At 37.6% G+C, this 21,449-nt stretch overlaps 1 protein-coding gene across 3 annotated transcripts in view; it reads left to right on the top strand.

The window, feature by feature from the left end:
* LOC777593 (uncharacterized) overlaps positions 1 to 20,929 on the top strand; it is a 90,194-nt gene extending 69,265 nt beyond the window's left edge. Inside the window, 5 exon segments of one of the 3 annotated variants that reach the window (NM_001078140.2) lie at positions 15,236 to 15,299; positions 15,648 to 15,724; positions 16,652 to 16,698; positions 17,685 to 17,800; positions 18,728 to 19,002. In NM_001078140.2, the coding sequence (NP_001071608.1) occupies positions 15,658 to 15,724; positions 16,652 to 16,698; positions 17,685 to 17,800; positions 18,728 to 18,770 (273 nt within the window). In that variant the 5' untranslated portion in view covers positions 15,236 to 15,299; positions 15,648 to 15,657 and the 3' untranslated portion in view covers positions 18,771 to 19,002. 3 annotated transcript variants of the gene reach the window in all.
* The last annotated feature ends 520 nt before the right edge of the window (positions 20,930 to 21,449 follow it).

Here is a 21,449-nt window from a genome sequence, read left to right as displayed (position 1 = left end):
TATTTCTTGACTTCCTACTTTTACATTCCAGTCCCCTATAATGAAAAGGATATCTTTTTGGGGGGTTAGTTATAGAAGATCTTGTAGGTCTTCATAGAACCATTCAACCTCAACTCCTTCAGCATTACTGGTCGGAGCATAGATTTGGATTACTGTGATATTGAATGGTTTGCCTTGGAAATGAACAGAGATCATTCTGTCATTTTGAGATTGCATCCAAGTACTGCATTTTGGACTCTTTTGTTGACTATGATGGCTACTCCATTTCTTCTAAGGGATTCTTCCACACAATAGTAGGTATAATGGTCATCTGAGCTAAATTCACCCATTCCAGTCCATTTTAGTTCGCTGATTCCTAAAATGTCGACATTCACTCTTACCATCTCCTGTTTGACCACTTCTAATTTGCCTTGATTCATGGACCTAACATTCCAGGTTCCTATGCAATATTGCTCTTTACAGCATCAGACTTTGCTTCTATCACCAGTCACATCCACAACTGGGTGTTGTTTTTGCTTTGGCTCCATCTCTTCATTCTTTCTGGAGTTATTTCTCCACTGATCTCCAGTAGCATATTGGGTACCTACTGACCTGGGGAGTTCATCTTTCAGTGTCCTATCTTTTGGGCCTTTCATACTCTTCATGGGGTTCTCAGGGCACGAATACTGAAGTGGCTTACCATTCCCTTCTCCAGTGGACCACGTTTTGTCAGAACTCTCCAACATGACCCATCCGTCTTGGATGGCCCTACATGGCATGGCTCATAGTTTCATTGAATTAGACAAGGCTGTGGTCCATGTGATCAGATTGATCTTAGTTTTCTGTGAGATTAAGCAAATGGGAAGGATTAAAAAGTCCCATGGTAGGGACAGAACAGTGTAAGACAGGAGCAACAGGGGTCCTGCTCCTTATGGAAATAGAACACAGCCTTTCTGTCATGTCTCATAGTTCAAATCTCCTCATTTAGGAACATTTTATGTATTGCCAGAGAGTTTAATTTTCTGAGTTCTTTGATCATTTTCCCCCCTTCCTCTCTGATTCTTTTTATAAAAAAAGTTTTGGCAAATTTATGTTGCTCATTATGGTAAATGTTGAGGTTTTGCTGGAGCTACACATTCCTACATCTTTTACTGTGATTCCATTTTGCAGTGGATTCTACAGACATTTAGAGTTGCACACTCAGTGTCTTCCATTCTTAGATGATCAGGTGAACCCTGCAGAATTCAAGTGGAATGTAGGATATTCCAAGTTCTTTCTAACTTTAAGATCCTTTGGTTTCAGCATTGTTACTGTGTTCAGTTCTTCAATGAGAGTTTGAAAAAGTAGTATCTTAGTCATATGTTTGATAATGTACAACCTCATGCAATTTAAAATATTAAATGTTTGCTCCATAAAATGTTGAATGGTGTTATATATATTTTTTAACATGCCCCTTGTTTATTTGGTTGGCTAATTAGTTAAGACAAACATATTTTTCACACCTATAGTCGGAAAGGTATTTTCCAAAGATGACCAAATATTAGATTGAAAGTGAAAGCGAAGTCACTCAGTCGTGTCCGACTCTTTGCGACCTCATGGGCAGTAGCCTGCTCCAGGCTCCTCCATCCATGGGATTTTCTAGGCAAGAGTACTGGAGTGGGTTGGCCATTTCCTTCTCCAGGGAATCTTCCCAATGCAGGGATCGAACCCAGGTCTCCTGCATTGTAGACAGACGCTTTACCATCTGAGCCACCGGGGAAGTCCTAAGGGTGTTTATAAAAAGTACAGATAACATGGATTCTCTCTGTACTAAAGACTTGGAACTTGTAGGAGAGGTGTCTGAATTGAAATCTAAGAAGCAACCCAGATTAACAATGTGGTCATGGATCTTAGTTAATACTGACTCTAAGACCTACATTATGGCTATAACTGCATGAATTTCAAAATCTATAAAGAGATAATAAAAGATTAATGATGCTTGGGAAAAATTTATCATGTTTTTCATTCTTGGTCCCACAAGTCAGTTGAGAGGTAAGTGGGTGCTCCTGACATGGGAGGTAATATGGCCTTTATTGACTTAGTACTTGCTATATTAGGTCTCAGTCAGATGTTTCTCCATTTGTCTCCATCTTCAGCCACAAGAAGTAGGCTTTAGCTATGTGAGAAAGGATTATTCATACCTCGAGTATAATTCATACCTCGAGAGAAATGTAGATTGACTATTGAATGACAACTAGAAATCTATATATACAAATGACAACTAGAAATCTATATATATACTGCTGCTGCTAAGTCACTTCAGTCGTGGCCAACTCTGTGTGACCCCATAGATGGCAGCCCACCAGGCTCCCCCGTCCCTGGGATTCTCTAGGCAAGAACACTGGAGTGGGTTGCCATTTCCTTCTCCAATGCATGAAAGTGAAAAGTAAAAGTGAAGTCGCTCAGTTGTGTCTGACTCTTAGCGACCCCATGGACTGCAGCCTACCAGGCTCCTCTGTCCATAGGATTTCCAGGCAAGAGTACTGGAGTGGGGTGCTATTGCCTTCTCTGATACATATACTAGTATAGTATAATATGCTATACTAGGCATTTTGGTCTTCTTTCTTCTCAATGGATACTTTTAAATTTCAGAGTAATTACTGTGGGAGCTATTAGATCATTTAAATCTATAATATCCCTCTTAAGGAAAGTATACATTAGAATATTACTTTGTAGAGCAACATTAGAAAAATGTTTTTCAGCCAGTTGCATCACTTTTTCTTTGTAGAAGACTTTGTGAAAAAATTATTTAGGAAACATGTATGTTTCATTTATGTATTTTTTAAATTCCATATATATAAAGTTATGTCAGATGTGAGAAATAAGATAATAAGCAAAAGCACAGATGATTATTATGTAGATATTTAAATATATTGATTAAAGTTATTATAGCTGTGAAAAGAAGAGAAACAAAAAGCAAAGGGGAAAAGGAAAGATATAAGCATCTAAATGCAGAGTTCCAAACAATAGCAAGGAGAGATAAGAAAGCCTTCCTCAGTGATCAGTGCAAAGAAATAGAGGAAAAACAGAATGGGAAAGACTAGAAAGACTAGAGATTTCTTGAAGAGAATTAGATATACCAAGGGAACATTTCATGCAAAGATGGGCTCGATAAAGGACAGAAATGGTATGGACCTAATAGAAGCAGAAGATATTAAGAAGAGGTGGCAAGAATACACAGAAGAACTGTACAAAAAAGATCTTCACAATGCAGATAATCACAATGGTGTGATCACTGACCTAGAGCTAGACATCCTGGAATGTGAAGTCAAGTGGGCCTTAGAAAGCATCACTACGAACAAAGCTAGTGGAGGTGATGGAATTCCAGTTGAGCTCTTTCAAATACTGACAGATGATGCTGTGAAAGTGCTGCACTCAATATGCCAGCCAATTTGGAAAACTCAGCAGTGGCCACAGGATTGGAAAAGGTCAGTTTTCATTGCAATCCCAAAGAAAGGCAATGCCAAAGAATGCTCAAACTACCACACAATTACACTCATCTCACACGCTAATAAAGAAATGCTCAAAATTCTCCAAGCCAGGCTTCAGCAATACGTGAACCATGAACTTCCACATGTTCAAGCTGGTTTTAGAGAAGGCAGAGGAACCAGAGATCAAATTGCCAACATCCGCTGGATCATGGAAAAAGGAAGAGAGTTCCAGAAAAACATTATTTCTGCTTTATTGACTACGCCAAAGCCTTTGACTGTGTGGATCACAATAAACTGTGGGAAATTCTGAAAGAGATGGGAATACCAGACCATCTGACCTCCCTCTTGAGAAACCTGTATGCAGGTCAGGAAGCAACAGTTAGAACTGGACATGGAACAACAGACTGGTTCCAAATAGGAAAAGGAGTACGTCAAGGCTGTATATTGTCACCCTGCTTATTTAACTTCTATTCAGAGTACATCATGAGAAACACTGGGCTGGAAGAAGCACTAGCTGGAATCAAGATTGCCGGGAGAAATAGCAATAACCTCAGATATGCAAATGACACCACCCATATGGCAGAAAGTGAAGAGGAACCAAAGAGCCTCTTGATGAAAGTGAAAGAGGAGATGTGAAAAAGTTGGCTTAAAGCTCAACATTCAGAAAACTAAGATCATCGCATCTGGTCCCATCTCTTCATGGCAAATAGATGGGAAAACAGTGGAAACAGTGTCAGACTTTATTTTTTTGGTCTCCAAAATCACTGCAGATGGTGATTGAAGTATTGAAATTAAAAGATGCTTACTCCTTGGAAAGAAAGTTATGACCAACCTAGATAGCATATTAAAAAGCAGAGACATTACTTTGTCCACAAAGGTCTGTCTAGTCAAGGCTATAGTTTTTCCAGTCGTCATGTATGGATATGAGAGTTGGACTGTGAAGAAAGCTGAGCACTGAAGAATTGATGCTTTTGAACTGTGGTGTTGGAGAAGACTCTTGAGAGTCCCTTGGACTGCAAGGAGATCCAACCAATTCATTCTAAAGGAGATCAGTCCTGGATATGCATTGGAAGGAGTGATGCTAAAGCTGAAACTCCAATACTTTGGCCCCCTCATGCAAAGAGTTGACTCATTGGAAAAGACCCTGTTGCTGGGAGGGATTGGAGGCAGGAGGAGAAGGGGATGACAGATGATGAAATGGCTGGATCACATCACCAATTTGATGGATATGAGTTTGAGTGAACTCTGGAAGTTGGTGATGGACAGGGAGGCCTGACGTGCTGTGATTCATGGGGTCACAAAGAGTCGGACACTACTGAGCGACTGAACTGAACTGAAGGAATGGAAATGCATCTTTTTTGTGTGACTGTTCTCAAAAGTTCTGTGAAGCAGTTTTCCACATTTATCCAATTTAGGTCTTTGAAAAATCATGTTATGTGCATATCAGCTCTATATTTTGCACATAATGAAAATGAGATAGAGGAAAAAAATCCCATGGATGGAGGAGCCTAGTAGGCTGCAGTCCATGGGGTTGCTAAGAGTAGGACACGACTGAGCGACTTCACTTCCACTTTTCCACTTTCATGCATTGGAGAAGGAAATGGCAACCCACTCCAGTGTTCTTGCCTGGAGAATCCCAGGGATGGGGAGCCTGATGGGCTTCCGTCTATGGGGTCGCACAGAGTCGGACACGACTGAAGTGACTTAGCAGTATATTTTAAACCTAATATTTTGAAAATGAAAAAGAGTTTGAATACAAAACTTGAAATTTTATCCTTTTTAATAACCAGTTCTTGTTGCTTTTATATACCCTAAATTAATCATTTTTAGACATGATGGAATAGTTAAAATACTTATATGCATGCATACATGTTAAGTCACTTTAATCATGTCCGACTCTTTGTGGCCCTGTGGATTGTAGCCCACCAGGCACTCTATTAATGGGATTCTCTAAGCAAGAATACTGGAGTGGGTTGCCATGTCCTTCTACAGAAGAAAAAGTATACATATATGTGTGTGTGTGTGTGTGTGTGTGTGTATGTGTGTGTGTATATATATATATGTGTGTGTGTGTGTATATATATGTATATAGAGAGAGACACAGGGACAGAGAAAGAGAAAGATAAGCAACCATCACCACAATTCAACGTTAGAGTGTTTACATCACTCCCACAAAATTCTCTCATCCTTTGGAGGTCATGCCTTCTTACTACCCCCAAACCAAGGCAACTACTCATCTACATTGTATTTCTCTTTTTTGCCTTTTCTAGACATTTTATGTAAAGAGAATGAAACAATATGTGGTTTTATTTATGCTTCTTTCACTTAGCATATTTTTGTGGTTCATTCACACTATAGCAGATACATCAGTAGTTCATTACTTTTTAATGTTTAATGGTCTTCCATTTTGTATTCGTATACCATGCTTTGTTTTGTTAACATGTTTATGGACTCTGGAATTGTTACCATTTTGGGGTTATTAAGAAAAGTGGTGCTGTGACCATTACTGTACAAGTCTTTTTCTTCTTGGTTAAACACCTAATAGTGGAATGAATACCTCCTGTGGTAGTTATCTTGCACTTTTCAAGAACTTAACCCTGTATTTTTCACAGTGGTTGTATTTTCTTACAGTTCCACCAGGAATGAATGAGGATCCATTTCCTCCACACCCTCACCAACAATCGTTATTAAATATCTCTTTTTTCTTTTCTAGTTTCGCTGAGGTATAATTTACATACAGCACTGTGATCTGACTTACATATATCATGAAATATTTACAATAAGTTTACTGAACATCCCTCATCCTATAGAATTCAAAATTAGAGAAACAAAAAAAAGTTTTTCCTTCTGATGAGAACTTCTATAGAATTTACTCTCTGAAAATTTTTCACATCTATGTGTTAATAATATTTAACATGTTGTTCATTACAACCATGGTACAATTATTTACCTTGTAATTTGGAAGTTTTAGCTTTCAACTATGCTCATGCACCCACCTCTCCCTGGTAACTGCAAATCTGATCTCTCTTTCTACGACTTTGTTTTTGAAATATAAATGACTACAACAAACAGTATGTTGGTTCCTGGTGAAACCATAGTGATTGAATATTTCTATATATTTTAAAATGATAACCATGATAAATTTAGCTGTTACCTGTCACCATACAAAGATATTGCATGATTATTGACTATATTCTCCACAGTGTACATTTCATACCTGTGATCGTTTTATTTTGTAACTGATAGTTTATACCTCTTAAGCTCCCTCACCTTATTTCTCTTCAGCCCCTAGCCCACTCCCCTCTGACAACTGACAACTACCTATTTGTTCTCTGTACCTGTGACTCTCTTTCTCTTTATATTGTGTTTATTATCATTTGTTTTTGCTTCTCAGATTCCCCATATGTGAAATAATATAGTATTTCTCTGTCTGTTTGATTTATTTCAATTAGCATAATACCCTCTTAGTTTATCCATGTTGCCACAAAAGGCAAGATTTCATTCTTTGATTTTGCTAAGCAATATTTCATTATGTATGTGTGTATATTTTGTATGTAAATATTTTTATCAATATCACATCTTCTTTATCATTCATCTGTTGATTGGGCACTTAAATTCTTTCTGTATATTGGTTACTGTAAATAATGTTTAGTGAACATAGGAGTGAATATATCTTTTGACTTAGTGGATTTTTTCTTTGATAAATACCCAGATGTAGAATTCATGGATCATATGTTAGTTCTATTTTTAATTTTGAGGAATCTCCATAAAGTTTTCCATTGAGCCTTTACCAATTTACATTCTCAGCAACAGTGCATGAGGGTCCTCATTTGTGCACATCCTTGCTAACATTCGTTATTTGTTGTCTTTTTGATAGTAGCCATTTTGACGGATGAGAAGTAGTTTATTATTGTGGTTTTGATTTGTATTTACCTGATGAATAGCAATGCGAAGCATCTTTTCACATGCCTATTAACCATCTGTATGTCTTCTTTGGAAACATGTCTCTTCAGATCCTCTGCCCCTTTTTTTTTGTTCATATTGAGTTCTATGATTTCTTTGTGTATTTTGGACTTTAATCCCTTGTCATGTGTTTTCCCACATTCAGTACACATCCTTTGAGATGTGTTAATAGTTTCCTTCATTCTCCAAAAGCTTTTTAGTTTGATACAGTCCCATTTGGGGTTTTTTTTAATTGTGTTTTCCTTGCCTGAGAGACATATTTAAAAAAATGCTGACACTGATGTCACAGAGTGTACTGTCTTTTAGTTTTCTTCTGAAAGGTTTATGGTTTCAGGCCTTACATGTAAGTCTATTACATGTAAAAAAATCTATTTTGAATTTATTTTTGTGCCTGGTGTATGAGAACAGTTCCTTATGTGTATAGGTGTCCACCTTTCCTAACATTTATTGAAAAAGCTGTCTTTTCTGCATTGTATATTCTTGCCTCTTTTATTGCAGATTAATTTGCCCATGTAAGTGTAGGTTCATTTCTGGGCATTTATTGTGCTCCACTAATCTACATGTCAGTTTTTGTGTCAGAACCATACTATTTTAATCATGATGGCTTTGTAGTATAGTTTGAAATCATAGTGTGTGATACCTCCAAGCCTGTTCCTTTTTCTCAAGACTGTTTTGTTATTAGAGGTCTTTTGTGTTTCCATACAAAATCTAGGATTATTCTAGTTCTGTGAAAAAATGCCATTGGTATTTTGATATAACATTAATTCTTCCAATCCATGAGCATGGTTAATCTTTCTGTCATGGGAAATCTTTCCATCTGTTTTTGTAATGTTCAACTTTTTTCATCCAGTGCCTTATATTTTCTGAGTACATGTCTTTTTATTCTTGGGTATTTTATTGCTTTTAATGAAAAGTTTTTTTAGTTTCTTAATGATATTCATTTCTTAATTTCCTTTTCTGATAGTTCATTGCTAGTATATAGAAATTTATTGATTTCTGTATATTAATTTTGTATCCTACACCATTTGCTGAATTCATTGATGAGCTCTAGTAGTTTTTTTGGTGGCATCTTTGAAGTATTCTATGTGTAATATCCTGTCATCTACAGTTAGTGACACTTTTACTTCTTCCTTTCCAATTTTGACTCCTATTATTTGTTTTCTGATGGCTGGGGCTAGACTTCCAATAATATGTGGAATAAAAGTGGCAGTGTTACTGAATTACAAGTCTGTGTGCCCAACACACAGTGAGGTCAATCAATACTAAAACATTAGATTTACAACAGAGAAAGGTTTACTACAGGTTCATACATGGAGATGGGTGGCTCATGCCCTAAGAACCCCAAAACGATTGAAAGCTTTCAGCAAGCCCCTTTAAAGGCAAAAGGTGAGGGAGGGGTGTGGTTAGTTGTTGCAAACTTCTTGGTGTCAGATCCTTTGTTCTTGAGGTCAGGTCATAGACAGTTAATGATATTCCTGTAAAACTATCAAATGAATGTTATTCTCTGTCCTGACAAGAAAGGGCAAGGTACTAAGGCGCAACTTTCTCCCTCAGAGGTCCCAGTCCTGGCTAAGAGGAGGCAGATCTCAGTTGGCAGCTCCTTCAGAGCCAGGTTCCTACATCCTGCTCAGCTGTGATCCCTGAGGGAGCCAGGGACCCAACCCAACTGGCCCTCAGTCTCCTCAGGCTGTCCAAATCGGGGAGACCAGGTCTTACAGACGCAACCCAGGCAGATGACTACTGCTGTGAGGTCGCAGAGATGGGGATGGAGGAGAGGCTCACCACTGCCTCAAGGCCTGGGCCAAGGCTAGTAGAGGGCCTTACTAAGGCCTCTGGAGCCTGCAGGATGTAGTCCCCAGTCTGTTCCCTGGGTCCTCAGCTCATCCACTGGATCAAGGCTGGGTAAGTTAGTGGGCCTCTAGGAGAAGCCCTGAATCTGCCTCTTATCTCATTCTCCACCTGACTACCACACCACTCACCCCTGGCTGAATCACTTCCCTAATGGTCCCTCATTGGCAGTTACTACTGGGTAGGGCCCACCACAGCTGAGTAGGATAACTAATGGTCACTCATTGACAGTTGGTTGCTTGTGGTTAGGACCCACTGAGGCAGTGACCAATGGCTGGGCAAGATCCATTGCCTAGTAACAGCATATGGAATAATGAGGCACACCAATGGCTGCCTGCTAAGGGCTATGTTCATCCTGCTCTGTTACAACAAGAGTGGGTATCTTTGACTTTTCCCTCATCTTAGAGAAAATGCTTTTTACTTTTGATCATTGAGTATAGTATTAGCTGTGGACTTGTCATAGTGGGCCTTAGGAAGCATCACTACGAACAAAGCTAGTAGAGGTGATGGAATTCCAGTTGAGCTACTTCAAATCCTAAAAGATGATGCTGTGAAAGAGCTGCACTCAATATGCCAGCAAATTTGGAAAACTCAGCAGTGGCCACAGGAATGGAAAATGTCAGTTTTCATTCCAATCCCTAAGAAGGCAATGCCAAAGAATGCTCAAGCTACCACACAATTGCACTCATCTCACATGCTAGTAAAGTAATGCTCAAAATTCTCCAAGCCAGGCTTCAGCAATACGTGAACCATGAACTTCCAGATGTTCAAGCTGGTTTTAGAAAAGGCGGAGGAACCAGAGATCAAATTGACAACATCCACTGGATCATCAAAAAATCAAGAGAGTTCCAGAAAAACATCTATTTCTGCTTTATTGACTACACCAAAGCCTTTGACTATGTAGATCTGAAAGATATGGGAATACCAGAGCACCTGACCTCCCTCTTGAGAAACCTGTATGCAGGTCAGGAAGCAACAGTTAGAACTGGACATGGAACAACAGACTGGTTCCAAATAGGAAAAGAAGTACGTCAAGGCTGTATATTGTCACCCTGCTTATTTAACTTCTATGCAGAGTACATCATGAGAAACGCTGGGCTGGAGGAAGCATTAGCTGGAATCAAGATTGCCAGGAGAAATATCAATAACCTCAGATATGCATATGACACCACCCTTATGGCAGAAAGTGAAGAAGAACTAAAGAGCCTCTTGATGAAAGTGAAAGAGGAGAGTGAAAAAGTTGGCTTAAAGCTCAACATTCAGAAAACGAAGATCATGGCATCCGGTCCCATCACTTCATGGGAAATAGATGGGGAAACAGTGGAAACAGTGTCAGACTTTATTTTTCTGGGCTCCAAAATCACTGCAGATGATGATTGCAGCCATGAAATTAAAAGACACTTACCCCTTGGAAGGAAAGTTATGACCAACCTAGATAGAATATTAAAAAGCAGAGACATTACTTTTTCAACAAAGGTCCGTCTAGTCAAGGCTATGGTTTTTCCAGTAGTCATGTATGTATGTGAGAGTTGGACTCTAAAGAAAGCTGAGTGCTGAAGAATTAATGCTTTTGAACTGTGGTGTTGGAGAAGACTCTTGAGAGTCTCTTGGACTGCAAGGAGATCCAACCAGTCCATTCTGAAGGAGATCAGCCCTGGGATTTCTTTGGAAGGAATGATGCTAAAGCTGAAACTCCAGTACTTTGGCCACCTGATGCGAAGAGCTGACTCATTGGAAAAGACCCTGATGTTGGGAAAGATTGAGGGCAGGAGGAGAAGGGGACAACAGAGGATGAGATGGTTGGATGGTATCACCAACTCGATGGACATGGGTTGGTGATGGACAGGGAGGCCTGGCGTGCTGCGATTCATGGTGTCGCAAAGAGTGGGATACAACTGAGCGGCTGAACTGAACTGAACTGTCATACATTGATTTTATTATGTTGATTGTGTTCCCTGTATAGTCACTTTTGAGAGTTTTTTTTTTTTAATCATAAATGAATGTTGAATGTTGTCAAAAGCTTTTTCTTCATTTATTGATAAAATCATTTATCACTTTTGTTCCTTGATTTCTTACTGTAGTGTATCATACTGATTGATTTGTGGAAATTGAATATATAGTTCATGGAATTCTCCAGGCCAGAATACTGGAGTGGGTAACCTTTCCCTTCTCCAGGGGATCTTCCCAACCCAGGGATCAAACCCAGGTCTCCCACATTGCAGACAGATTCTTTACCAGCTGAGCCATCAGGGAAGCCAAAGAATACTGGAGTGGGTAGCATATCCCTTCTCCAGTGGCTCTTCCCAGACCAGGAATCAAACTGGGGTCTCCTGCATTGTAGGCGGATTCTTTGCCAACTAAGCTACCAGAGAGGCCCTAGTGTATCACATTGATTGATTTGTAGAAATTGCATCATCCTTGTATCCCTGGGATGAATCTCACTTGATCATGTTGTATGATCCTTTTAACATACTGCTGAATTATGTACACTAATATTTGCTGGGGACTGTTTCATCTATGTTCATTAGTGCTTTGCCAAGCTTTACTTTATTGTACTTTGCAGATACTGTGTTTTTTTGATAATTGAAGGTTTGTTGCAGCCCTGTTTTGTCAGTTGATGGTTAGCATTTTTTAGCAATAAAGTATTTTTAAATTAAGGTATGTACATTGTTTTTAAGACGTAATGCTACCGTATACTTTATAGGTTACATGTATATGTGTGTGCTAAATCCCTTCAGTTGTGTCCAACTCTTTAACTGTTGCCTGCCAGGCTCTGTAAACATAACTTTTACATGCATTGGGAAGCCAGTAAATTTGTGTTACTTACTTCATTGCAATATTTACTTCATGCAATAGTCTGGAACCAAATTCTGCCATATCTCCAAAGTAGTCTATTTTGTCATATTCAATAAACCTGGAATATATGCATATATATATATTTCTTCTAGCAGGAATGGGGGGATCTTATGACCATGTAGACAGACTAAACTATCTTGTATTCAGTGAACATCTAACAGGATCTCTTAAGCACCATAAACTTTGGTATATTAGAGAAGAAGCACGTATTTCAGCATTCTCCAGCTAGAGTTAATTCTAAATACACAAAACAGACAGGTATCCAAAGTTCACGCATCACCATTTCACATAAGCTGATACATTTCTGTGTGTTATATATAACATGATTTCACCAAAGATCTCCCAAATTTCTCATTTTTCAGATCATAGATGTGAATTGTGTTAATTAGAGAGGAATAATTAATTTCTTCACATACTCTGGACTTAAATAAATAGGAAGTTAAACCATGTTTGTAGATGAAAATTCTTAAAAATAAAGAAGTGGAAATTATTACTTCATTAACTTAATTAGTAAACAAATTTAATTTATTCCCAAATGGAGAAATTTTGTTCCTAAACAAAATCTTCCAAATATGAACATTTAATACTTGTATATATGTTTAAATGTGTATGTGAAAACATAAATACTTCAGATGGCACTCATTTAATGAGGTACAGAGAAACAGGCATGCTTGTAGTCTGTCTTTTCCATAGAAAGATGATGTAAGAGTTTTGAAGAGAAAATTGGTCTTATCTTTAAAATTTAATCTGCACAGATTATTTGACTCAACAATGCAACTACTGAAATATAGAATTAGGTGAATGAACATGTGGTGACCTGCACAACTTACAAGATTGCTGGCAAAAGTATTTGACAAGAATAACTTAAAAGGAATTTGTATTTGTATATGGTTATGTGAAGATATACTGTTGATTTACAAATTAAAAACTAGTTACAAGGAAGTATCTTGATTTTATTTTTGTCTCTATTCTTATCTATCATCAATCATATTTAAGGCCAGCATCTTCAAATTTCTCTTAGTTCCATCTTCATTTTGACCTTTTTAGTGAGTCTGCATCAAATTTCCTTCAGTCTCCCTTTTTTAAGAATACTTGTGATGACATTTAGGGCTCACTTAGATAACTTATGTTTATATATGTGTGTGTGTGTATATATGTGTATATTTATATACTATGTGTATATAGATGTCTCTGTATCTAATGATAATGCTATTACATATATGTTTTATTATATATATATATATGTTAGTATATTTGTAAATATATAGATGTATATAGAACTATATATACATTTATGAATATATCCATATATACACATGCATATATTTATGTGTGATTTTAGTATGCTGCTGCTGCTGCTAAGTCGCTTGAGTTGTGTCCGACTCTGTGCGACCCCATAGACGGCAGCCCGCCAGGCTCTCCCGTCCCTGGGATTCTCCAGGCAAGAACACTGGAGTGGGTTGCCATTTCCTTCTCCAGTGCATGAAAGTGAAAAGTGAAAGTGAAGTCGCTCAGTCGTGTCCGACTCTTCGCGACCCCGTGGACTGCAGCCCACCAGGCTCCTCCATCCATGGGATTTTCCAGGCAATAGTACTGGAGTGGGGTGCCACCTGTACCTTTATGCATATAAATACACTTATGTATGTAAGCATTTTCAGAAAAGATATGCATCAAATAACCCACATATCTAACACTCCTTTAGTGGATAATTTAGAAAACTTGTGACCTGTTCTGTTTCACAGGCAGTGTCTCCAGCTCTTAATCTCCAATAACAAATGGACATAGAGAAAAAAAGCCAGTACAAGGCCTTTACATTCACTTCAACTCTAAACTTGTTTAATTTCTCCTCTAATGTCATGTGCCAGGATTATCTGCATAGACGTGTCTGATGGTATCTCTGTAATATTTCAAAAATCTAGTGGAAGCATTGTCATAACTTCACTATAATAAAGGAAAAAATTTGTACTTATCAGATTTTTGTACTTAGAAGATTTTGTTCAAAACCCATTAAGTGGGTTTTGAATAGTGGTATTCAAAGGTTCTTTTCTAAGTCTTAGCTTTCTTCAGTGAAAAAAAGTCAGGTTAGAGTAGGGTAACAAATGTAAGCCTAACAACTTCAAGTTCATCCTGTTTTAATATTTTATCACTAATATTTATGACAAATCTTTGAGACAGAAATTATTATTCTCACATTTAAAATTAGCAAATAGTAAATTATAAAGTCTGAGTATTATCTCGAGGTTGCTGAGTGGTAGACGGCATTTGAATTCTGGACTTTCAGGCTGTGAAGCAGATTTCATAGTTTATACTACATCTTTTCCTACTACTTCAAACTCGGTGTGGTTTCCTACTTGACTAAAGATTGTAAACTATATTCATCATATAGTTTAGGGTGTTGTCCCTTGTGATCTCAATTGTATTCCCACGCCTTCTTGCTCTCCTTGGTATTCACATGCTGTCCTCCAGCTCAACTTCCCAAAGCTGGCTACTCTGGCTGTCACCTGGGAGCTTTTTGAACATTCCTGGTCGTGAATTTGTACTATAATCCTACAAGATGTTCTCATTGGGGAAAATTGATTAAAGGAACACAGTACCTCTCTATGTTAGTGCTTACGGCTTTATGAAAATTTCCATTTAACTACAAAAAAAAAAAAAGTATAATGAAAATCAAATCTCCAATTGGGTCTAATGGGCTTCTAGTGTCCTTCAAAATACTAAGGGTGTAGGTATGTATCTAATTATAGCTCCCGAAACTCATTCTTCTCTTTGTGGTTTGATGAGCCTTTGTTTTCAACTCAGGAGCTTGGAAAGCTCTCCATCTCTTCTATGCCTTAGGGTTTCAAAGCATTGTTGTCACCTTCTCCCTTCCTCATACATGTTCATCCGATTAAAATTGCCCCAAACTCCTGCTGAGAGATGATCTGTGTGAGATCTTTACGAGGAAGAACACAAAAAACCTCAGGGTCTTGTCTGCTCAGGGTCATCTGTGTCCCTGCACCGGGCTCCTCACCTACAGTCCATTAAAGGAGACTCCTCAGCTGGGGGAAATTGAGAGGAGATCCTACGGGCGCAGTCCCTGGAGCTGCAGACCTCACACTCTGCCACCTTCTCTGTGTCAGGTAGGTGAGGTGGGGATGCTCTGGAGGCAGCCCTGGCATGTCACGCTGGAGAAGACTGCTCCAGGTCAGTCCTTTCTGAAACAACTATTTATTTTCTGAGGAAAAACTAAACGTCCAAAGTGCATATTTCTTTAAATGTAGCCAGGCTCCTTGTGGGCTGAGCCAAGGGTTTGGAGAGTGAACTTCTCTTTCTTAAAGTGGGCAAAGAGGACCTGTCCTAGTGTTTCTCTCAAGCCTCTGCGAGGCCTTCTGTTCACCTGTATGTCCTGTGGATTGCCGCAAGATTCCCACCATAAATACAAATCTAGGAGAGTGGGTCAGTTCCTTTAGAAGTAAGAAACTTTCATTTGGAAATGGGTAATTTGTTCCTGTGCCGGTGTGTTATGAGCATTCCTATGCATTTCTTCTACAGACTTGATAAAATGTCTTTCTTCTCATCATGGATCAAAGCTATTTTAATCATTGGCTTGGCATTTCCTCTTTATTGTGGTGAGTAAATTTTTCAATCCTAGATGAAGCCGTTCACACATCATAGAAAATGCAGGAAACAACTACCATCATTTAGGAAGGGAGGCGCTTGATGTCCTGGGTGTGTAATACTTAAACTGGCAAAATGAAACAGGATATGTTACAAATATCTTTTCACAAATTGCGTCAGTTGATTGGTTTCTCATTTTCCTCCTTAGAAAGGTAGAGACAGAAAGGGTGGTTAGAATGAACAGTAGAATTTAGATGTTTGTTCATTTAGGACTAAAGATATTTATCTAATTTTCCCCATTTTTGGAGGTTGGATTTCATGGTTGCTAAATGCAGAGTGTGGGAAGTAATACTGTCCTCTAGATCTGGTATTCCTCAACAATCCTACTCATTGCTTGCCAGCTCTGAGTGCACTAAAGTCAAAATTTGTGTTAGGAGAGAACTGATTGATCCATCTGCTGACCAATTATATTTCATAAAGCACAAGGTGACCCATGAATTTCAGAGTAGAGTAGCTGTGAGGTATTAAAGTGATTCATGATACTCGAGCTGAGTTTGAAGAAATTAAGTAGTAAGTAACTTATTCATATTAAGTGACTTCATACAAGCATATTAAGTTGCACTAAGCAAGGTGTTTTTTCTCTGACTAGAATATCTTATTTATAAAAATGAGGAAAAAAGGTATCTCCATAGGAAGTTTTGGTGATTATTAAACCATACTTAAAGTTATTTTTTCACAGAGAGGTGAATTTAGAATTCTGTTTCCAGGTTCGGAGTTATTTTGTGAAATTATTATTCTGATACTGCCACAGTAGCCTCACCTCATTTCTTGCTGTGTTTGTGTAGGTGATGTGTGTAGCTGTGGGTATATCCTATCAAAGACTGTTTTTCCCTCTTCATCATCTTGTTTTTAATCTTCCTTTTGTATGTTGATTGCAGAAACTTCTTTTGCATCTTCAAGAAAAATGCGTGAAATGCGTGAAGCTGTAAGTTTATATTGATTAATGTGGGAATTGAAAAAGGTAAACTTTTCATTATTTAGTTTAAAAGGTAATTTTACAAAAAAAAATACCACATAATAATTCTTCAGAAAGTAAGATAAAGTGTCCTTATTACACTAAGTTCAAGAAACAGAATCTTGCCAGCCAGTCAAACCATCTGTCATTTCAGACAAGGTAAAAATATCCCTTACTCAAAATTTTATTATTGGGCATAAACTTTGTTATATACCATCATCTGAAAGCAGTTAAGTGGTGTTTAAAGTAGAGTTGTTTACCCTAGAAAAGAGAAAGGCTAAAATTAAAGTAGCTAAAAAAATTTCCACTTATAGGAGGAATATAAAATAATAATTTTCATAAAACCTCAGAGTGAAATATTATACAGAGGTGAAGAAAATCAACTACATTTCTGAGCAACTAAACAGATGAATATATTTAAACATGCCTAAAAGTCAGCTCATATAGCAGTAAGTAAGTGAATGAGCATTCCTATGTTCCAATAAGAATTTAGGTATTATATATTAAAAAAAAAAAAGCAGGTTATGTCAGTATACACACACTTCTATTTATTTATGTAAATTACCAACACTGCCATTACTAACCAAATTATATATATATATATATATATATATATATATGGTTAAGTACACATTTATAAACACTAATATATATGAAAGAATACATATACAGTAGTAATCTGGGAGTATCAGATTATCTAATAGTGAAACTATTGAGAAAAACAGGAGGATTATAACAAATTCACTTTTTTATAGTTGGGATAGTTGCATTCCAGTGTTGTGTTGGTTTCTACTGTACAGCATTTTTTATATGTGAGTAACTTGTGTCTATTTTTAAACTTCAATATAGACTATATTTCATTTTGATATATACCATGATGTATTAAGAACAAAGAACATTTTATTCAAGAAATTCGTTACCTGAAAAATATTATGTTGTCTGTTTATGTTTAACAGCCAGAGTGTAGTATATATATTCGTCAATTACATTTTTGTAGCAGAGAAATGGATCCAGTCTGTGCAACAAATGGCAAAACGTACTCCAATAAATGCGTTTTCTGCAGTGAAAAAATGTAAGAACAAAAAACTCACTATTGCCTCTTCAAAAACAATGAAGACAAAATCAGAAAATAATAGGAACATCCATGTTTCTGATAGCCAAGGCACAGTAAACATGGAAAATAACTGTTCTTTCCTGTAAAAGCCACAGAAACACACTGGTATCTTTGCCTGAAGTCTCATTCATAAAAATAGTTTTTATTTGACCTTGAAGTATATTCCTGCTGGATGTTTCCTACATGTATAAACCAACTACATTTACTTGATTTAATTGCTTGACTTAATACTGGCAATCTGATGGCCAGTATAAGGTAATTCTTAACTCCAGAGGTTGAATAATAACCTCTATGATGTAGCTCCAAGCTACAGGGAGCATAACTGAGCAAGAAACTCTACTGCCTTTAGAAATTTAAATCCATTACAATTTATGTCAGAAAGGAACTCCTCTGATGGTTCACTTTGTCCCCTGAACTCCATGACAAGACTCCAAACTTTCCTCAGAGAACAGGGCAATCTAGGACACTTCAACCTAACCTCCCTTCCTGCCTCCTTCCCTCTGCAGGTGTTCCCAGTCTAAAGGTTCAGCCAGCCATCCTACTTCCTGCCTCAGTTTCTCTCACTGGTGTTTCTACTCACTGAATCCCCAGATGGGCTTCTACTTTTAGAGAACCAGGAATACAATCTCTAATCCTCTTCCTGAGGTCTGGGTGGGTTCCAAGGCTGAGTCAGGAGGGAACATGTAGGAAGAGTCAAGTAGCCCCAGGGGGTCAGGAGGACCTGTGCAGAGTAGGGGCCTGGAAGGGGCCCTGCTGCTTACGGAGCACAGCCCTCCTAGCTCTGTCACAGTCAGAGTCTCCTCATGGAGAAGCACTTAGTGCAATAGTCAAGGCAATTTTAAATACTTTTTAAAATAATTTTTCTTTCTCTTTCTTTCTTTACAGAGAAGATGGAAGATTTGATTTTAGTCATTGGGGTCGTTGCTGACTCTGCCTCAGCCACAAATTCCTATGGCTTTTATTGTAATCCTGTTTTTCTATGGATTCTACAACCAATTAGTCTTCTAAAACAGGGCTTTAAATTCCTAGATGACCAGACTAAGCCTTCAGTAATACACAAGACAGAATGTAGATTGTTGGAGAATTTTTCCAACTCTAAGAACCCACCAATGAAAAAGATTCCTTTTTTCTTTCTTCAATTAAACATTGACAGTTGGAAAACCTACCTTAATTGTGTGTTCGATAATAGAAAACCTAATACGGTTTGTAATCATGAATATTTCAGTCAAAAAAATGTTAAGTAATATTATCTTTATTAAAATACCCTTTCTGTTTTTGGTTGATTAGTGGGTTCAGTCAGTCAGTCAGTTCAGTCGCTCAGTTGTGTCTGACTCTTTGCGACCCCCTGAATCACAGCATGCCAGGCCTCCCTGTCCATCACCAACTCCCGGAGTTCACCCAGACTCACGTCCATCGAGTCAGTGATGCCATCCAGCCATCTCATCCTCTGTCGTCCCTTTCTCCTCCTGCCCCCAATCCCTCCCAGCATCAGAGTCTTTTCCAATGAGTCAACTCTTCGCATGAGGTGGCCAAAGTACTGGAGTTTCAGCTTCAGCATCATTCCTTCCAAAGAAATCCCAGGGCTGATCTCCTTCAGAATGGACTGGTTGGATGTCCTTGCAGTCCAAGGGACTCTCAAGAGTCTTCTCCAACACCACAGTTCAAAAGCATCAATTCTTCGGCGCTCAGCCTTCTTCACAGTCCAAGTCTCACATCCATACATGACCACAGGAAAAACCATAGCCTGGACTAGACGGACCTTTGTTGGCAAAGTAATGTCTCTGCTTTTGATTAGGGTGTTAAAACACCTGAATACTTTTGGTAACTATAATTAAAGAAATAATCTCAAAGGTGAATAATCCATCACTTGGAAGTTTATTAAAAGTGCAAACAGTTGGGCTTCTCTTTATTCTAAAAGGTCAAAACCTCAAGAAGAGGAATATGGGAACTTGAATTCTAACAAATATTACACGTCAATCTTCTGATCATAAATGCTAGCCAAGTGGTTCAGTAGCAGACCAGCCAAATTTGCCTTTATTGATTTAGAATATTCATTTGTGCTCCATGTCTGATGCTTGTCTATTTATCTCCCAACCAGCAAGAAATGGCTTTATTTGAGTGGTCAGTTTTCATTTAAAGCTTGGTCCAGACAGAATTGTAGACTGACTACTAGAAAGCAAGTTTCAAGCTGCTACATATGTGATATCAGACCTGCTCAGCTTTTCAGTAAACATTTTTACCTCTAAAAGATAATCTATATGGGAGTTACTTATTCATTTACATTTTTTAATAGTAATTCCTAATGAAAGTATCCATTAAAATACATAAATTTAGAGTCACATTATTAAAATGCATTCAACCACTTCAGTGGTCCTTTTCATTGTAAAAGACATGTATAAGAAATATTAATCAGTGAATTGCTGGTAAATTTATGTGTGTATTCTTTTCCATTATAAAAAATGTTAAAAATTAATTGAAGAACACTTGATTTACAGTATCATAAAACTTAACATGTCCCATTTAAAAACAAACTTTGTTTTTTAAGTATGTATTCACAATGTTGTGCAACCATCACCACTATCTTCTTACAGAACATCATCTCACCCATTCCAAGAAAAAACCAAACAGATAAACCCAGGTACTTCCCAAGACCCCACCTATAATTCTTGGCAACCACTAAACTGCTTCTGGTCTCTCTGCCTCTTCGGGACATTTCACATCAATGGAATCATATAACATGTGAGATTTTCTTATAAATGGAATATATAGGTCTATATCTACAGTAATTCTTTGTTTTACTGCATTTTGCTTTATTGCACTTCATGGACACTACACTTTTTACTGATTGAAGGTATGTGGCAACCTCATATAAAGCAAGTGTATCAGTGCCATTCTTCCAACAGCATTTGCTCCCTTTGAGTCCCTGTGTCACTTTTTGGTAGTTCTTGTAATGGTTCACACTTTTTCATTATTGTTATATTTGCTATAGTGATTTGTGATAAGTAATCTTTGATATTTACTACCATGACTCATTAAGAATCATTTGATGGTCAGCATTTCTTTTGCAATAAAGCATTTTAAAATCAAGGGACGTGTACATGGTTGCTTTAGACATAGTGCTATTGCATGCTTAATAGACTGCAGTATATTGTAGCATTGCTTTTCTGTGCACTGGGAAAGCAAAAAATTCATGTGACTCACTATTGAAATATTTACTTAATTGGTGGTCTGGAACCAAACCCACAAAATCTCCAAGGTATGCCTATATATCAGTATATATGGAAGGTATCTTGTTTCTAGTTTCTTTTACTTAGCAAAATGTTTTCAAGGTTCATCCATGTTGTAGCTTGCTATCATACTTCTTTGCTTTTTATGACAAAATAATAATCCATCTTATAGATAGAACACATTTTTTTATCCATTTATCAGTGGACTGAATATCCTTGATGTGTATAATGACACTGTAGCTATTAACAGTCCTGTACAGGTTTTTGTGTGACCATATATTTTCATGTCTGTGGATATATACCTAGGAGTAGAATTTCATATATACTGAAAGACAAGTACAATTTGCCATTAAAAAGCCATGCTCATTTTATTGGTAAAA

Source organism: Bos taurus, chromosome 7 (assembly GCF_002263795.3).
Source record: "Bos taurus isolate L1 Dominette 01449 registration number 42190680 breed Hereford chromosome 7, ARS-UCD2.0, whole genome shotgun sequence".
Taxonomy (NCBI): domain Eukaryota; kingdom Metazoa; phylum Chordata; class Mammalia; order Artiodactyla; family Bovidae; genus Bos; species Bos taurus.
Note: the sequence above shows the minus strand (reverse complement) of the source record. Positions and strands in the feature narration are given on the sequence as shown.